Source organism: Danio rerio, chromosome 15 (genome assembly GCF_049306965.1).
Source record: "Danio rerio strain Tuebingen ecotype United States chromosome 15, GRCz12tu, whole genome shotgun sequence".
Taxonomy (NCBI): Eukaryota; Metazoa; Chordata; class Actinopteri; order Cypriniformes; family Danionidae; genus Danio; species Danio rerio.
In genome coordinates, this window is record NC_133190.1 from 6,942,501 (window position 1) to 6,960,000 (window position 17,500).

Here is a 17,500-nt window from a genome sequence, read left to right on the forward strand (position 1 = left end):
CATCATTAGGAGGTATCAATGTCGCTGTGCAAAGTATGTAAATCACTGTGAAGACTTAAAAACTTAGGATGTTTGACCCAGTGTGCGTGTCAAAAAGCGGACGAGTCTAAAGCAATGACTGTACAACCGAAATGTTGCCAGACGTCTGATTTTGAGACGATGGGCCATCCTCTATTTCAGCTCCACTCATCTTGGTCTGCTAACTTTACTGCTGCTGTAATCTGAACTCACGTGCGACAGCAGGTGGAACGTAGCTCCCGTGCAAACAGCTCAACTAATAAGAGAAAACGGACGTCATATCGTAATCAAATCGTCATAAAGCCACGATGCATATTGAGACATTTTTGCATTGCAATAAATCGTACAACGATAAATCGTTACACCCCTAGTTTGTAGAGTAATATTTTCTGTCTTTTAGTAGATATATTATTTGAGAGACTTGCTTTGTTTACCAAATAAAGTGGATCATATTGAATTGGCATTGTAAACATTAAATACAATCGGTACTTCGTTTTACTTCCTATATTAAGGTTTTAGTTATGATACTCCCAATATCATTCCGCATATTTTTGCTAGAATTCTGCACAGAAATAGCAAAAAAATGGCCGCAGATTCTGTCTGGCCCTACTTATTAACTACAATTTAAATATCCAAGTAATTTAAATGATATTACTTTTTTTCACAGCTCTACTAAAACATTGGGTAACACTTTACAATAAGGTTCATCAGTTAATGCATTTACTAACATGAACTAATCATGAACAACACGTGTACAGCATTTATTAATCACAATTAAACATTTACTAATGCATTATTAACATCCAAGTCCATGCTTGTTTACATTAGTTAATGCACCATGAGTTAACATGAACTAACAATGAACAACTGTATTTAATGTTAACTAACAGGAACAAATACTGTAGTAATTGTGTTGTTCATTGTTTGTTCATGTTAGTAAATGCATTAACTAACATTAACTAATAAACCTTATTGTAAAGTGTGACCAAACATTGAATTGATTTTGCCATTTTTCATACAAAAGATGTATGTGATAGAGTCTGCGTATTACTGTTAGCAATGTTATAAAGCAACAAATCAGAAAAAAAAATGGGCAAGCATCAGTATCTGACAGTGATAGCTATAGGATGTATTCACGTTTTAACAGTTTGCTAATGTATCTGTTGTGTGTGAATTTATGAACTGGATAATCTCTTCATTTCTCTGGATGCTGTAATTTACACCAAGATTTGATGTCAGATCATTCTTTTTGTGAAATTGTCCTCAAAATTACATCTGGTGATAATTTGACAATTATATTTCGACAGGTCATTGTTTTGGCCATGTGAGGCAATGTTTAGGCCAGGGTTGTCCACACTCTGTTCTGGAGGGTCGTTGTCCTGGAGAGTTTAGCTCCAACTTTAATCAAACACACCTGAACAAGCTACCCTGCTGAAAAATCCAGCCTAAACCAGCCTAGGATGGTTGGCTGGTTTTAGCTGGTCAACCAGCCTGGTTTTAGAGGGGTTTTGGCCACTTCCAGGCTGGTTCCCGGTCATTTCCAGCCTGGTTTTAGCTGGACAGGCTGGGAGGTAATCAGCTAAAACCAGGATGGTTAAGCTGGTTTTATATGGTTTTAGCTGGTCACCTTCCAGCCTGACCAGCTAAAACCAGGCTGGAATTGGATGGAAACCAGCCTGGAAGTGCCCAAAGCCCCTAAAAAACCAGGCTGGTCGATCAGCTAAAACCAGCCGAACATCGTAGGCTGGTTTAAGCTGGATTTTTCAGCAGGGTAATCAAGCTCTTACTGGGTATACTAGAAACTTCCAGGCAGGTGTGTTGAAGCAAGTTGGAACTAAGATCAGCAGGACACCGGCCTTACAAGACCGACTTTGGACAACACTGGTTTAGGCTACCCTGCTGATAAAAACAGCTTATACCAGGCAAGGCTGGTTGACTGGTTTTCGCTGGCGACCATCCTGGTTTTAGAGGGGTTTTGGCCATTTCCATTTCCGTCTTAGCTGGTCAGGTTAAAAAATGATTGGCTAAAACCAGCTTGTCCACCCTGTTTTAAGTTGAACATGGCTGGTTTTGGCTGAGCTCCCAGCCTGGCTAGGCTAGTCAAGCTGGTTTAAGCGGGTCAACTCCCAGCCTGACCAGCTAAAACCAGGCTGGAAATGGCTGAAACCAGCCTAGAAATGGCCAAAACCCCTCTAAAACCAGGCTGGTGTGTGTTTCCCAAACAACAACGTAACTAGTGGCTGAACTATCATAGTATGATGCATCGTTTAGGAAAAGAATGATGTTGTGACGAGTGTTTCCCAAAACCCCTAGTTTCTCTGTCGCAGATTCATCACTAGAACCACATCAGTTAAAACATCAAACGCCCATAATGATGCTCTAAACGGGGTGGTAACAACTTCTTTAGAGAAGAACCCCACAATTTCTTTGTGCAAATTATATTGTTTTACACGCACACCCATTAACAAAAATATCCAATATTAGTTATGGTAAAAACATGCGCGCGTTTTCCATATTAATTGAAATACATGTAAATGGCACATATAGGACCTATGTTTCCTTTACAAATATTATTGAGAATATTACATATCCTGTTCTAAAATGTATTCTAATATATATATATATATATATATATATATTTATATATATAAAGAAATAAATAATTTTTAGGCTATTTATTTGAGGCTATTTATTAAGAAATTAAATGCAATATTTATTAGGAAGAATAAAAATCCTACTTTGATATTAATATTACTAATGATTATTATTATTACAATTATCAGGTAGGATATTGTTTATTTATTTTTTGAAAATTCTACCTTTACAATTTGACATGTACAAACCACTGCAGAAATGCTCTTACCAGCAGGCCCATGTCATATACAAGAAAGATACTTAATAAATAACCTACTATACATTAAAAGCACAAACACATGCTATGTTTTTTGCTTTCGCAAGCTTTGAAAACGTAACATAAATTCTGCTTTGAAAAAATAGGTCACCTACAGCTTTCGTCATGAGCCACGGCTGTGTTCAAAATAACAGCGATGTTTTCAAAGTGCTTTGCGTAGGGATTGCAATTGTAAACATTGTAAGATCACTAAAACTGAACTGTAAAAATACTTTAAAAACAAATTACACCTAAGAGAGATGGCCTTAATGCTTTTTTTATATATATAATTCCAAGTTTAAATGTTAGAATGTTCTAAACGATTTCCCAAAGATGGGTTGCAGCTGGAAGGGCATCCGCTGCGCAAAAACTTGCTGGATAAGTTGGCGGTTCATTCTGCTGTGGCGACCCCGGATTAATAAAGGGACTAAGCCGACAAGAAAATAAATGAATGAATGAATGTTCTAAATGAATAGGGTATAGGGGTAATAACTGGGAATAGAACAAATCCAGAAACTATGCTTCTAACTACAGCTCTAGAGGTGTAGTCGCAAGCATACAAGTTTGCGACGCAGTTTGTGAATGTTCGTTGGAACGATGGGTTTTGGGAAACGTTAAATAAACATACTATGTTTGTAAAGACAGAACTTGCGACTTGTTAGTTGGCTAGCGATGGTTTTCGGAAACGCACTCCTGGTCGATCAGCTAAAGCCAGCCAACCAGCCTAGCCTGGTATAAGCTGTTTTTTTTCAGCAGGGTAGCCTAAACATTGCCTCATATTTCCAAAACAATGACCTGTCAAAATATAATTGTCAAATTATCACCAAATGTAATTTTGAGGACAATTTCACTAAAACAATTTATTGTAATCAGATCTTGGTGTAAATTACAGCATCAAGAGAAATGATTATCCAGTTCATAAAATCACACACAACAGATACATTAGCAAACTGTTAAAATGTGAATACATTCTATAGCTATCACTGTCAGATACTGATTAATATGTTTGCCCGTTTTTCTAAAAGCACACCATTTGTTGCTTACGGACCATTTCAATGTGGCGATGTCGTGGTGCATGAACATTTCCTGCTTGTTATCAAACTCTTTGATAAATGTAACAAGAGGCAATTTAATCATAACCTAATGTTAAAACAGCTATCGTGACATTATTTATCAATATTTGGCTGTTTTAGGATTTTGGGAAGCTATACAGATTTAAAATGTAAAACAGGAAATATGTTGGGACTATTGTTTTTGTTTACATCCCTGAAAATGGTCTATAACATTTGCTAACAGTAATACACTTTAAATATATAATCATGCATCTTGTTAATAATATTAGTCCATTAGAAAAGATCTTCCTTTTCAAATTCTGAAATTAAATCTGAATTAAAATTACATTCTCGGTTTATGACTAATGTTTCTACTGCATCATCCGGTCTTAACATGCTTTGGACTACAGTATGAATCTCTATACAAGACATTTCGCAGCAGATTAATGTCAATCAAACCAGTATAAGATGTAACGTTAGCAGTATAAAAAAAACAGGATGTGTTTACACACCTTCCTCTCTGTGGCTTTCTCATTTTCAAGTCCTCTGCAGCACACTAACAGCTCGTGCAGCGCCAGACTCATCGTCTCTCACACTTAATGAATCAAATTCATCAGCTGCATTTATAAACATGTACAGTAATCACTGTCAAGTGTATACTTTACTGTACATCCTGCTTAAATCTGCCGGGCATCAAAACGAATAATTCCGCGTATAGATTTGATCTGTTCAATAGAGAGCTCTTGTTTTAAAAAGAAGCCTTCTCTCTGATTTTACGTTTGCTTGGAGTACTTTATTTATCATCTGACTCTCTAACTTTTTGCTGTCCTTTCCATGCGTCGCATCAGTACCGCCTTTCTTCTCTTCTTCACGCCTGCTGCTCGAGTTTCATACTGCCATCTAAGGGAGGGCGAAGAAAATAGCTCATGTATAATAAGTGCTAAGAAATTAAAAATATAATTATAATAAAAAAGACTATAATCACACAATACTGACGTTTAACAGTACTGATATTTATTTGGTGAACATTCTAAGCATACAGAAGGTTTTCCTATGTTAACCACTGATTATTATTATTTTTATAAGACATTATAAAATCTTTTATTACTTAGCCTTAATCTTTTTTTTTTTTTTTTGCAAAATTATATAACACCCTTTTCTTAATTTTTAAATTGTATTTTTACTATATATTTATTTCCTTTCTTTTTTGCCAGGGCAATTTTTTTTTACATTTTTATTTACTTTTTTATTAATTAAATTCCTCAAGAACAAGATGTATTACATTTCACAGAGTTTTCTGAAAGAGAAAAATATATTTAAAACAATTAAAAAAAAAATTAAATGTTTCCAGAGCATTAAATGTTTTAAGCTTTTTTGTTTTGTTATTGTTATATGTAAAAGATTTACATATAATTTGAAGTCATTCACAAAATAGGAAAAGTTTGGTTTACATTGAGCCCACTTTTTCTTATGTTTATGTATTTCCTAACAACATAAACAAATTAAAAATATATTGTCCTTCACTTTCAAGTTCTCATTATCAGAATAAAACAGTACATCAAATAAACCAATTTCTATCTTAAACTCAATTCTTTTGTTAATAAATGATTCCAAATCTTCACAAAAAATTCTTGAGTAAATACAATGAAAAAAAAGATGCAAAATTGTTTATTTTTCTTGACCACAAAATTCACACATATATGAAATATTGAGGCTAAATCTTTCCAAAACATGTTTAGCTGGATAAATTCTATGGAGTATTTTGTACGACACTTCTTTGATCTTGTTATTTAAGCAAAACTTATTTGTCAACTTCCAAGCTTTACTCCAAGAAATATTTGCAAACAATGAAAGCCAAAAATGTCTTGCTGTAGGTAGAGGCAACGAACGGAAAGCATTCTTTATAACTTTATTGTTACATTGTTGTTTTAATACATCAATATTTTCAATGAAAATGTTCAAACTGAATAAATATTTAAGAGTCAAATCCACATACATGACGTCATCCCGCACATTTTCCCAACTCCTCCTCTTACACGCCATCATGGCGGCCGCCAGGAAGCACAAACGCATGGCAGCGTCTCAACCAGGGTTTTTACCTCTTAAATCCGATTTGGATGGTAGTATTTCGAATGCCAAACGGCGAAAGAGAGTGAACAAAAACAAGAAAAAGAACTGGAACAAATACAGTGATATCCGAGATGTGGAAGACTTTCTGGACGACGTGCGGCTTCAGGAGAAAGCTACAGGGTCAGTGATCAGATGTTGAACAGAGTAAACAAGGCTGTTATTAAGGAATGTATACTAGGGAAACTTATATTATTTCTTTAAAAACTTTTATTAATTTTTTAGTTCAACTATAGTCAGCTTCTTTCTTGTAGACCATATAATAAAACCTAATTTAGTTTTTTTTTTATAGTTGTAAAATTGGACAGCATCACGTGGCTACTATTTGTCGTACCAACTTGCATTTCATCGTTGAAATTGTGTCGCATTAATGTACTTAAAATGCATCTTATAAAAGCCACAGTATTAGTACGTGTTATTTCTTATTATCCCTTTATGAGACAGTCAGCAGCTAGATTCAGAATAAATACGTATAATTCTATATATTTTTTATTCATTATTCATAGGGGGTTGATATCTGAAAAACCAGATGACAGTCTCTTCTTCGTCGACACTGGTGAAAAAGAGAAAGATAAACAACCACGTATGTATAAAACACATCTGTTTACCCCCTGATTTTATACACTGCCATTGTCTATGGAATTCAATAGTGTTGTTCTTTTCATTAGAGACGACAGCCAAGAAAGGTAAACGATCTAAACCTTTGCGGATAGATCTAATTCTTCAACCGGATTCCCACATACCTCCTCCCAAAAAGTAAGTACAGTACAAACTGTAAGATTTTCCTTCAGGATGAATTGTTAACTGACTGAGCTCTTGCCCACTGATGATCTCATCCTTGCGCTCCCAGTATTTCTTTGGGAATGTGAAGATAAACATTGGAACTTGGAGGGCTGTTGTGTGAACGGCCTTCTGAGATCTGAGGGCATTTGTTGGTCTAATTAAGAAATTTTATACAACTGGGTGATTTATTTTGAAATATACACATATATATATATATATATATATATATATATATATATATATATATATATATATATATATATATATATATATGTCACTGTCACTTTATCACAATTATCATGTTTACAAGTTCTTTTTGCACTATACTGTTTACAAGTTCTTTTTGCACTATACTGTTTTTTTTATCTGCACAACTCTGGTTTACTCTGCACTCATTGCTATATGCCCTTAATGTCACTGTATTGTTTACAATTTTCATTACATATGTATATATATATATTTTTTTTTAGACCACATTTATGTGCAATGTATATACTGTAAATTTTCTTTCTTTCTTTTTTTTTTTTTTTTTTCTTAAACTCTACTATTTTTATATATATATATATATATATATATATATATATATATATATATATATATATATATATATATATATATATATATATTATATTAATGTTAAGCACCTTGGGTCTGAGAGTAACGCAATTTCGATTCTCTGTATGTCCTGTGCATGTGGCTGAATTGACAATAAAGCTGACTTTGATATATATATTAATTAAGATGATGATTAATTTGGAAAGGGGAATAGCGGCAGCAAGTGGAACATTAATTTTGTTATTAATAATGATACTAAATGGCCTAGAGTTTATTTTTTTATTAAATATTTGTAATATTTATGTTGGTGTACTGTACAGTATGAATGGGTGTGTGAATAGTATAGTTTGCAATTGGTGATGTAAATTAAGCTTTTGAGATTTGTTTTGAGGAATTATATAATAAATATTAGGAAAATTTACTTTAGAATTGGTTAGCTGGATTTTGTACTGAATCTTGTATAGCATTAGGCGTGTCTGATAATCTCATAGAGGTAAAGTTGGTTTTATATTGAGATATTCAGACATTCTCCTTAATAATATAACTTCAGAAAATTATTATTTGCAAATTCTAAATACTGAAATCATATTAGCCACAAATGAATATCAAAGTACAGCATTGTTCACAGTCAATTAGATCGTGTTAATGTTGTTTTGAAGTCATACTTGCATGCTAATTTCGATCAAATATTCATAGTAACATGGTAAACAATATAGAGACTGCTAAATGAACGAAAATGAACCTATGATAATCTATAACCCCTTATTATGCCCATTTTCTCATAATTTTCTGATGTTTTTTCCATCCAGTGTACTTGCATACCAACAGCCCAACGCTAAAAAGCAGCGGCGCATGGCAGAAAAAGCAGCTAAGCTGGCCGCTATGGGTGTGTTGCCGCGAAGAGAAAAGCTTCTTCAACTCCGAAGGGCAGCAGCTGCCTCTGGGGTGTCAGTTAAAGAAAAACCTGTGGCCAATAATAATCCAGAAAGGCCATTTTATGACCTGTGGAGTGAAGGCAGTGAGTACAGTCAGTGTTTGGACTAGCTCTAATGTCGGAAATGTATAAAGTAACAAAAGTGTTCATTTCATTGTCCAACAGCACCTGAGACAGCTGATCCATTCTACCTTGAACAGACTAAGAAAAAGCTTATCAAGGTGAGGATTGTTTTTTTCTTATTATTGTGATTATAGTACTTATAAAGCTAGCGGGTTACAAATATATTTGCCAGTTTCAAGTGCTGTTTTTTTCTGCTTTTTCAGTTTGACAAGATAAGGTCCGGCATTACTAGTTTTTCAGTTTGATGTTATATGGAGAATGTTATGATTATTATTTTTTTGACTGCTGGCAGCCACAGACATACAACGAAGTCAAACTCCTACAACAAAAAACAAAATCCTGCCTACAAATACAGATGAAAAAGTTTCAATAAATAATTTATAAAATATTAATTAATTTATTTAACATTAAACAAATTTATTCTTTATTAAATATTTAAATATTCTCTAACTTTTATGTATTTGTTGCACATTTTATATACAAGAAACCTAACATACTACTTTGGAATTTTATGTCTAAAAATATTGTAAAAAGCATGAAAAAACTTTGGGAGCTTTTGATTGGTCACTAGTGGAAACAAAGGGATATCATCTGGTAATTTATCCTAACACAAAAATTAATTAAAGCTCATTTTTGTGGAAATGGCAGCTTCATATTTGAAATTGAATTTGATCATATTTAGCTCTGATTTACTGTCAATTTTAAGCTAAAACATGTTTTATTAAATTTTATTTAATATAATGCTTTAATGTTCTATTATTTTCATAAATATAAAGGCACATAACTGTAGTTTTTGTTTACTTTTTGAACTTCATTTGAACAATCTAATATATGTCTTCTTTAAAATGAGACCAAGCTTAATTATGTGCACCCAAAGCATTAAGGATTGGCAATCATTTGAGTTGAACATGTCATGTCTTTGTTCAAAAATTGGGGGCTAGAGTTAAGGGTTAAACTGAAAAAATATAAAGTTTTTTTATACCTCTTGGCCATCTTGAAATACCTTGCTTATGTGCTCTTACACTTAAAGGGTCACGAAACACCAAAACACATATTTTGAGCTGTTGACAGTCGTATATGTGTCCCACACTGCTAAAAACACTATTAGGACACCTATATTTCACTAAAAAGTGTAAATTGGTTGTTTTTGCGTTATTTCAAGCAAATTCGTACTTCCTGTTTGAAACGAATTTTTGAAGCTGCGTCACGGTCATGACATAATAGCGTTGTATTCCAGCGTGCAGACTGGGCGACTGTGCCAGAGTGTGCCTTATTACGTCTTACAGTGTGATGCATTAATGCATGAGTAAGGGTTGGTTCAAACCAATCAGCGCGCTCTATTGTGCAACTTCATTAATATTCATTAGTGTCACCGTCTTTACACCACAGAGACGCCACGTTGTATTGGCAAAACAAGCGTGAAGTGTTGCTTTTACAGTTTGCTGCCATTAAGTTTCGTTTTCATTTTCTCCCTGTGAGAGCTCATCTGGATCACGTGTGGATTACAGTGTACGCGACGCTCAACAACAATAATTTACGTGTCTAAGGAGGATTATTGTTTACCTGAGAGCTGTTCTCATCTGCAAACGCTAAAATCCGGATTCCGGATGTAGTCTTCTCTTCATAAAGACGCGGCTCTAGTTGCTGGTGATTGTCCTGTCTCTACAGATTTGGTAAGTGAGTGACCAGTGCTCTTTGTATATTCAGTTTGTTCGTATCAAATAAGTTAACTATTGCATTGAGTGCAAACATGTTAGCACCGCATTTTGTGACCGGAATAACACACGCGGCTTTCGGACGCTACCTGCCGTGTGCATCTAAGTTTCCGGGAAATGCTGAGTTTTTTTTCTGTCATTCGCCGTGCGGTATCAAACATTGCATGAAAAATACACGCATAGAGCAGACCTTCGAATCAAATATCTCATTTGTCGCGAGGGGCATGAATGAATTCCCTGAATGAAAGAGCCAAACTGCAGTTAAAGTCCAACATTTAATAATTTGGCAAATAATTCGACTACAGATGTCCATGTAGGTTAAACACCATCCCTTTCTCCTGTGTATTTTGACTGAAACTCGCGCGTGCCCAAATAGACACTCCCACACCCTCCCACTTTAGTTTCTCCGACACTCCCCCCTAAACAGAGCTGGACACCCCCACTTTTCTGACTTTTTCCAAAGAAGAGGTGTGAAAACACCCTGCTGAAACGAGGGGGTTTCATGGCCCTTTAAAGGGCCATGAAACCCCCTCGTTTCAGCAAGGTGTTTTCACACCTCTACTTTGGAAAAAGTCAGAAAAGTGGGCGTGTCCAGCTCTGTTTAGGGGGGAGTGTCGGAGGAAGAAAAGAGGCTTGGTGTGGGAGTGTCTATTTGGGCGCGCTGAGTTTCAGAGTCAAAACACACACCCACAGGGGACAAAGTGACTGTGTTTACATGGACATCTGTAGTCGAATTATTTGCCAAATTATTAAATGGTGGACTTTAACTGCAGTTTGGCTCTTTCATTCAGGGAATTCATTCATGTCCTTCACGACAAACGAGATATTTGATTCGAGGAACTGCTCTAAGCGTGTATTTTCATGCAATGTTTGATACCGCACGGCGAATGAGAAAAAAAAAACTCAGCATTTCCCGGAAACTTAGATGCACACGGCAGGTATTGTCAGAAAGCCGCGTGTGTTATTCCGGTCACAAAATCCTACACGAGGTTATAGTTTGGTTGGAGTGCTAACTTGTTTACACTCTGTGCAATAGTTTGTTCACTACGAATAAAATACGAACTGAATAAACAAAGAGCACTGGTCGCTCACTTACCAAATCTGTAGAGACAGGAACTAGAGCCGCGTCTTTATTAAGAGGAGACTAAAGCGAATCCGGATCTCAGCATTTGCAGATGAGAACAGCTCTCAGGTAAAGAATAATCCTCCTTAAACACGTAAGTTATGGTTGTCGAGCGTTCGTACACTGTTAATCCACGCGTGACTCCAGCTGCGCTCTCACAGAGAGAAAATGAAAACAAAACTTAACGGCAGCAAACTAAAAAAGCAGCACTTCACGCTTGTTTTGCCAACACAACGTGGCGTCTCTGTCATCTAAACACTATGACAGTAATGAATATTAATGAAGTTGCACAATAGAGCGCGCTGATTGGTTTGAACCAAGCTTTACTCATGCATTAATTCAGCAGGCTGTAAGACGTAATAAGACACACTCTGGCACAGACGCCCAGTCTGCACGCTGGAATACAACGCTATTATGTCATAGCCGTGACGCAGTTTCAAACCGGAAGTACGAATTTGCTTGAAATAACGCAAAAACAACCAATTTACACTTTTTAGTGAAATATAGGTGTCCTAATAGTGTTTTTAGCAGTGTGGGACACATATACGACTGTCAACAGCTCAAAACATGTGTTTTGGTGTTTCGTGACCCTTTAAAGTTCAAACAAAGTTTAATAGTTTAAAAAAAAAATTGTCTTTTAAAAAATAGTTTTTTAAAATAGTCCTTTAAAAGTTGCGAAGGATAAGACCATCAGACATGGACAACAGTTATTTATTTATTATCATTATATGCTAATATTCAGGGAATATTTTTTTCTGTCATGTAAAATAATCTATTAGAATAATTTCTTTTGATTTTATTCTAAAATGTTCACATTCATTTATTTAAATTGCTACACAACACACATTTGGACATACTGTAGACACATTCTTGTAAAAAGAATTCCAGTAGAGAATGCTATAAATGTTGAAATTACACTGTGCTCCGTAGGGCTGTAGCGATACACTAATCTCATGATACGATACACGATATTCAGCTTGCGATACAATATATATCACGATATTTAGCCAACGATACGATTTGATATAATTCAATACGATTCTATATCATTCGATACGCTTGCATCATTTTCTGATAGATTTAAAAGAGACAAAGTGATTTTGGTGACATCTTGGGAGTGTTTAATTTACTTGGATTTATTTAATTAAAATAAACTTCAACATCAGACAGCTTGCAAAATAAATGCTGGACAAAATTAATTAAAGATGTGATGAGAAAATTTGTTCCATTTATTGAAACTGTAGCTTACAAGCCTTTGAAAAGTAAATAAAGTGCTACATTGCAATTAACAATGGAGAGTTAAAGTGCAAGTGGCCTGTTCTGAACAGTTTCTTTGAAATCTTTTTAGCTTGACAAAAAACATGAGGTAGCAAGTCTAGCTGCCATGAAAGTAAACATAGTAGTACCATGGCTTCTCCAAAACATTAAATAATTTTAAGTCACTAAGAACATTTAACTTAAAACTTAGTGGAGTAATTTAAGGCCTGTAAGCCTACACGTATGTGAGGTAGCCAGTCGGGGGATTGGAAGGGGACGTATGTATCGATACTCACGGCTAAAAAAAATCGATACTTTCTTTGGAAAAAAAAACGATTTATATCGCAGAATCGATAAAATCCTCCAGCCCTAGTGCTCCGTAAAGAACAGTATTGTCTTCATTCTTGTTTATTATTATTAATAGTTTCATGTTTAAAATCCTAAGTACCATGTTGTTTTAATGGTTTTGTGAGAACAACCCATCCATTGTTGTGTTCAGGTGCTGAATTATTAAATTTTTTTTCCCCTCCTCAAGAGACCAGATAGACTAAATGAGAAACCTTCAGTGCTTCCTGCTATTGAAGTCATTGCTGCTGGAGGCTCATACAACCCAGACTTCTTTTCTCACCAGGTAAAATGTCTGTTTCTCTTATGAATAACTTAATTTATAATAAAATATGTTTTCATAATGACCCATATGTTTTCGGCATCATTGTCTTGTGTTCGTAGGAACTGCTTCGTGAAGCACATGAGGTGGAGGTCAAAAAGCTGAAAGTGGAAGAAAAGTTGGCACGACAGCTTGCTGTGAATCAGGACATTGCCACTGAGGTACAACCTCAAACTTTACCTCCTCAGGATGCGATCACAATACCAAACTTTGGGGAAATTTAATTGGGGTAAAAGGGTTAGTAATGAAATGAGCTCACTTTCAAACCAAGCAGCATTCTCTTGGTTGTCATCGTCTTAAATTTTTTTTCTACATGTATTTTACATATATATATATGTGTATGTGTGTATATATATATATATATATATATATATATATATATATATATATATATATATATATATATATATATATGTGTGTGTGTGTGTGTGTGTATATATATATATATATATATATATATATAAATAAATAAATTATTATTATTTTTATTCATATTTTTCTTTTAAAAGCCACGGTTTTAGTTCATGTTTGTCTCCACAAATTTGATAAGTGTGTGGTTAAACATACTTTTATTAATATGGCTATGTAAGATATTGTTGTCAAAAGCTCTAAGCTTTAGAAGACTTAACTTGCTAACTTTATTCACCTTAACTGGGTAGTTTACGGAAATATTACTACAATACTGTGGGCGATATGTAATAAAATACAACACAAGCCACATTTTACTTTAAGTGCAATGTGACATATGTGGTCAAATGAAAATAGCATCGTCTTTCTCCTGCATGCCCTCTCAGGTTTGTGTACAAAGGTACAAATTTATAAGGCGGTGTAACTGCACCACAATAAATAAAACGGTAAATCAGGAGAATCCACCACGTGCACACAGCTCTCAGATTGCTCTCCGTAAATGCTGCTCGCAGAATCTCTCTACATCTCCACGACGTGTGTGTGGGTTTGCATTGGTGTTGTGCAAATTAACTGTTTTTATGCACATAATGAAACACCCCTTTTTTGCTGAGACGAGGTTTCGTGACACTTTAAGTGGACACAACACACTTCTTTTTTTTATCAGGTGTGTTTTATTTATTTATTTTTTGAGTAAGCACACACTACACTGGGCTGCATAATACTTAGTTTACCTCAAAATTAATTAATGTTCTCACTGTTTACTTGCATTTAAGTAGTACTAAACTTATGAAGTTTTTTTCTCCTGTTGAACACGAGGCAAGATGTTCTGAAGGATGTTGGAAACCAGCAGCCATTGACATCACTTTCAGGTGCAAAAAATATTAAATTCAGTGGCTGCTGTTTTCCAAAATCCTTTCGCTTTTCTTTCTTTGTAGTCAACAGCAGAAAGAAACTCAAACAGAATTGGAACAATTGAAGGCGGAATAAATTATACAGTATTCATATGGTCATGAAAAACCTGGAAAGTCAGGAAATTTTGAAATGGCATTTTCCAGGCTTTGACAAGTATAACTATAAAAACTATTTAAAAAAAAAAAAAAAAAAGAAATGACTGAATGTTTTGAATGAGAGGCTGTAATGTAGCCGTGGCGGGGTGAATTTTGGTGTGACGCCCCGCTATGGAAGAATGAATTTAGCGAAAACCATGGGTTAGTTGTCTTGACTTTTATTTGGTCCTTGGCCAATCACATTATTAGTGCGGAGTAAGCATTATCTAAATCAATTTTACATAGATTTGAATGTTAATTGAAACTAAATAGATTGCTGCATGTTTTACGATATGCTGTAATAAATTTGAACATGCATTGTGTTTCTTTTACCACACATATGTAGACATTCCATGAAATATAAGGTCATGAAAATTTACTGGAAACTCTTGGAAAAATCACTGAACAGTCATATAATTTTAGTAGTAAAAATCCTGATTCTAGCTAAAATTGTATTTTTAGGTGAACTATACCTTTAAGTGAGCTGGCACAACTGTGACACTGGCTCCAGGTTTAGATAACATATCCACATGCTCTCCTAAATATGAATTTGTTTGTGTTTATTCAGGAGAGCACCTTTAAAGAGCAGGTAGAGGGGTTAATTGAAGAAGATGAGGATCAACCAGAAGATGCAGATGGGGATGCTGACGACACTGTCATTGGGCCAACTGCAATACAGGAAAAGAAAACGGAGAGGCAAAGGAAAAAAGAGAAGGCTGAAAAGGTCAAGGTAAGCAAGCAAAATGTACTTGGTTGTTGACCTAGTAGGACATCATTCTCTTGATTGTAGGGATACACGATATGTCTTTATTTTTTCAGATACAGATAATTCAGTTCAATTCATCTTTATTTCTATAGCACTTTTAGAATGTAGATTGTATTAAAGCAGTTTAACATAAAAGTTCTAGGAAATTGAAATTGTGTCAGTTCAGCTTTCAGAGTTGAAGTTCACTATAGTTCAGTTCAGTGTGGTTTATTTTTCACTGGTGAAAGTCCAAACACTGAAGTGCAAATCCATCGATGCACAGCTCCACAAATCCCAAACCAATCGAGCCAGTGGCGAGGAACAAACTTCACCAATTGACGAAAGTCAAGCAGAGACATTACATCGTAATACTATATACATATAATAACGAGACATGGTTGACCTGGGCGTGAACGTCTTTTGCCTAGAGCGGCAGTTTAGCTTGCTCCGGCCCTGCTTACAGTGTATCTTTTGAAAAGGTACCACCATAGTGACTGCTTTTGTACCTTTATTTCTGAGAGTGCAATTGAAACAACCCCAGCAACTGCAGTGATTACTTTTTCTATGTTATCTTTCATTAATAATGAATACAAGAGTGCTTCGATTATGTGACACGTTTAATCAATTTTGGATACATCAGACTGCTAATTGATTTACCACCAAGCGCACTTCATCTGTGTTTATAATCGAATATTGTTTATTCGCTTTTACTCATACTGTCCAATAATTTATTAGTTCGATAAATACTGTGCATCCCTCCTCCATTCATTTTCAAATCTTTAATTTCTTCAACAGGAGTTGCAGAGGAAGGCAGAGCGTGAGGTGATCGATAAGAAACAGCAGTTGTTCCAATTGCGCTCTATTCGTGCAAACCTGAAGAATCAGGAACAGAGGACCAAGATGAGGCAGGCTCAGCGCAAGGCAAAACAAGAGGCAGAGAAAAGCATGCCTCGTCGACTGGGCAGACTCAAGTTAGTACTTTGTCAATCATTCTCAGGCTTACACATGGTCTCAACATTGTGAAAAAAAAACAAAGAATATAGATGGGTTTTAAGGAACATTTAAATGTGTAAACAAAAGGGGAAGATTGAGAGGGAGGATGTTCCAGAGTGGGAGCAGCCAGCAAGGAAGTTCTGCATTTTTGAAGTTAATATGCTGAAGGACTGCTTAATTAGCCTTCAACTCATTTTATATTTATGTGGCTGGCACCTTTTTGAAGATTTATACTTCTGCATTCTGTTTTTATTACTCAACCTTCTAAAACACAAGCAGGCACTGGCGTCTCTATTTTACACTTTGTCAAGCTTTTGTCAATGTTTTGAAATCATGCAAAGATTCTGTAGCAATAGTTCAAACTAGCTCTCGTTCTGGAAAGAAATGGGTGGAAACTAGTGAACGCTTTACAACGTTTATCATAAGATAAACACACAACCAAAAAATCCATCTGGAGCTCTTCTTCGGGACCCACTATGGCCCTTAAACCAGCCCACACTCATCAAAGCTGAACCAGGGGGTCTGACCCCTCTCATTAATGAAAATAATAATAATAATAATAATTGTCTACATTTTATATAGCTCTTTTCTAAACCCTCAAAGTGCTTTACACATTGGGGGAAATCTCATTATCCACCATCAGTGTGCAGCATCCACCTAGATGACGTGACGGCAGCCATATTGCGCCAGACCGCACAGGAGAGGAGACAGAGTGATGAAGCCAATTATGGTATGGGGATGGTTAGGAGGCTATGATGGACAGAGGCCAGTGAGCAGATTTGGCCAGGATGCCTGGTCTCACTAACACCACTTCCAGCAGCATCCTAGCTTTCCCATGTGTTCTCCCATCCAGGTACTGACCAGGCGCAGCCCTGCTTAGCTTCAGTGGGCGACCTTATGAGAGTAGCAGAGAGCTAGCCTCGATTAACCCTTGATCGCACCCGAGGAATGTTAAAACAACATGAGTGGGGGGCTCAGATCTTTAAAGGGTCACGAAACACCAAAACACACAACACACAAAACATTTTTTGAGCTGTTGACAGTCGTATATGTGTCCCACACTG

At 35.6% G+C, this 17,500-nt stretch overlaps 2 protein-coding genes across 5 annotated transcripts in view; one reads left to right on the plus strand and one right to left on the minus strand.

Annotated features, from left to right (window-relative positions):
• atm (ATM serine/threonine kinase) overlaps positions 1-4,832 on the minus strand; it is a 537,450-nt gene extending 532,618 nt beyond the window's left edge. For all 4 annotated transcript variants that reach the window (XR_012391237.1, XR_012391238.1, XM_073924330.1 and 1 more), the window contains exon 1: positions 4,473-4,832. Coding sequence is in view for 2 of the 4 variants with exons in the window: in XM_073924330.1 (XP_073780431.1) it covers positions 4,473-4,544 (72 nt within the window). In the remaining 2 variants the exon portion in view is untranslated. The remainder of the gene's footprint in view (positions 1-4,472) is intronic.
• Positions 4,833-5,981: 1,149 nt separating this feature from the next.
• nop53 (NOP53 ribosome biogenesis factor) overlaps positions 5,982-17,500 on the plus strand; it is a 14,175-nt gene continuing 2,656 nt past the window's right edge. Inside the window, exons 1-9 of the mRNA NM_001079946.2 lie at positions 5,982-6,210; positions 6,594-6,670; positions 6,756-6,843; positions 8,235-8,443; positions 8,525-8,580; positions 13,113-13,208; positions 13,307-13,405; positions 15,267-15,428; positions 16,239-16,414. Coding sequence (NP_001073415.2) covers positions 6,005-6,210; positions 6,594-6,670; positions 6,756-6,843; positions 8,235-8,443; positions 8,525-8,580; positions 13,113-13,208; positions 13,307-13,405; positions 15,267-15,428; positions 16,239-16,414 — 1,169 coding nt within the window. The 5' untranslated portion in view covers positions 5,982-6,004. The remainder of the gene's footprint in view (positions 6,211-6,593; positions 6,671-6,755; positions 6,844-8,234; positions 8,444-8,524; positions 8,581-13,112; positions 13,209-13,306; positions 13,406-15,266; positions 15,429-16,238; positions 16,415-17,500) is intronic.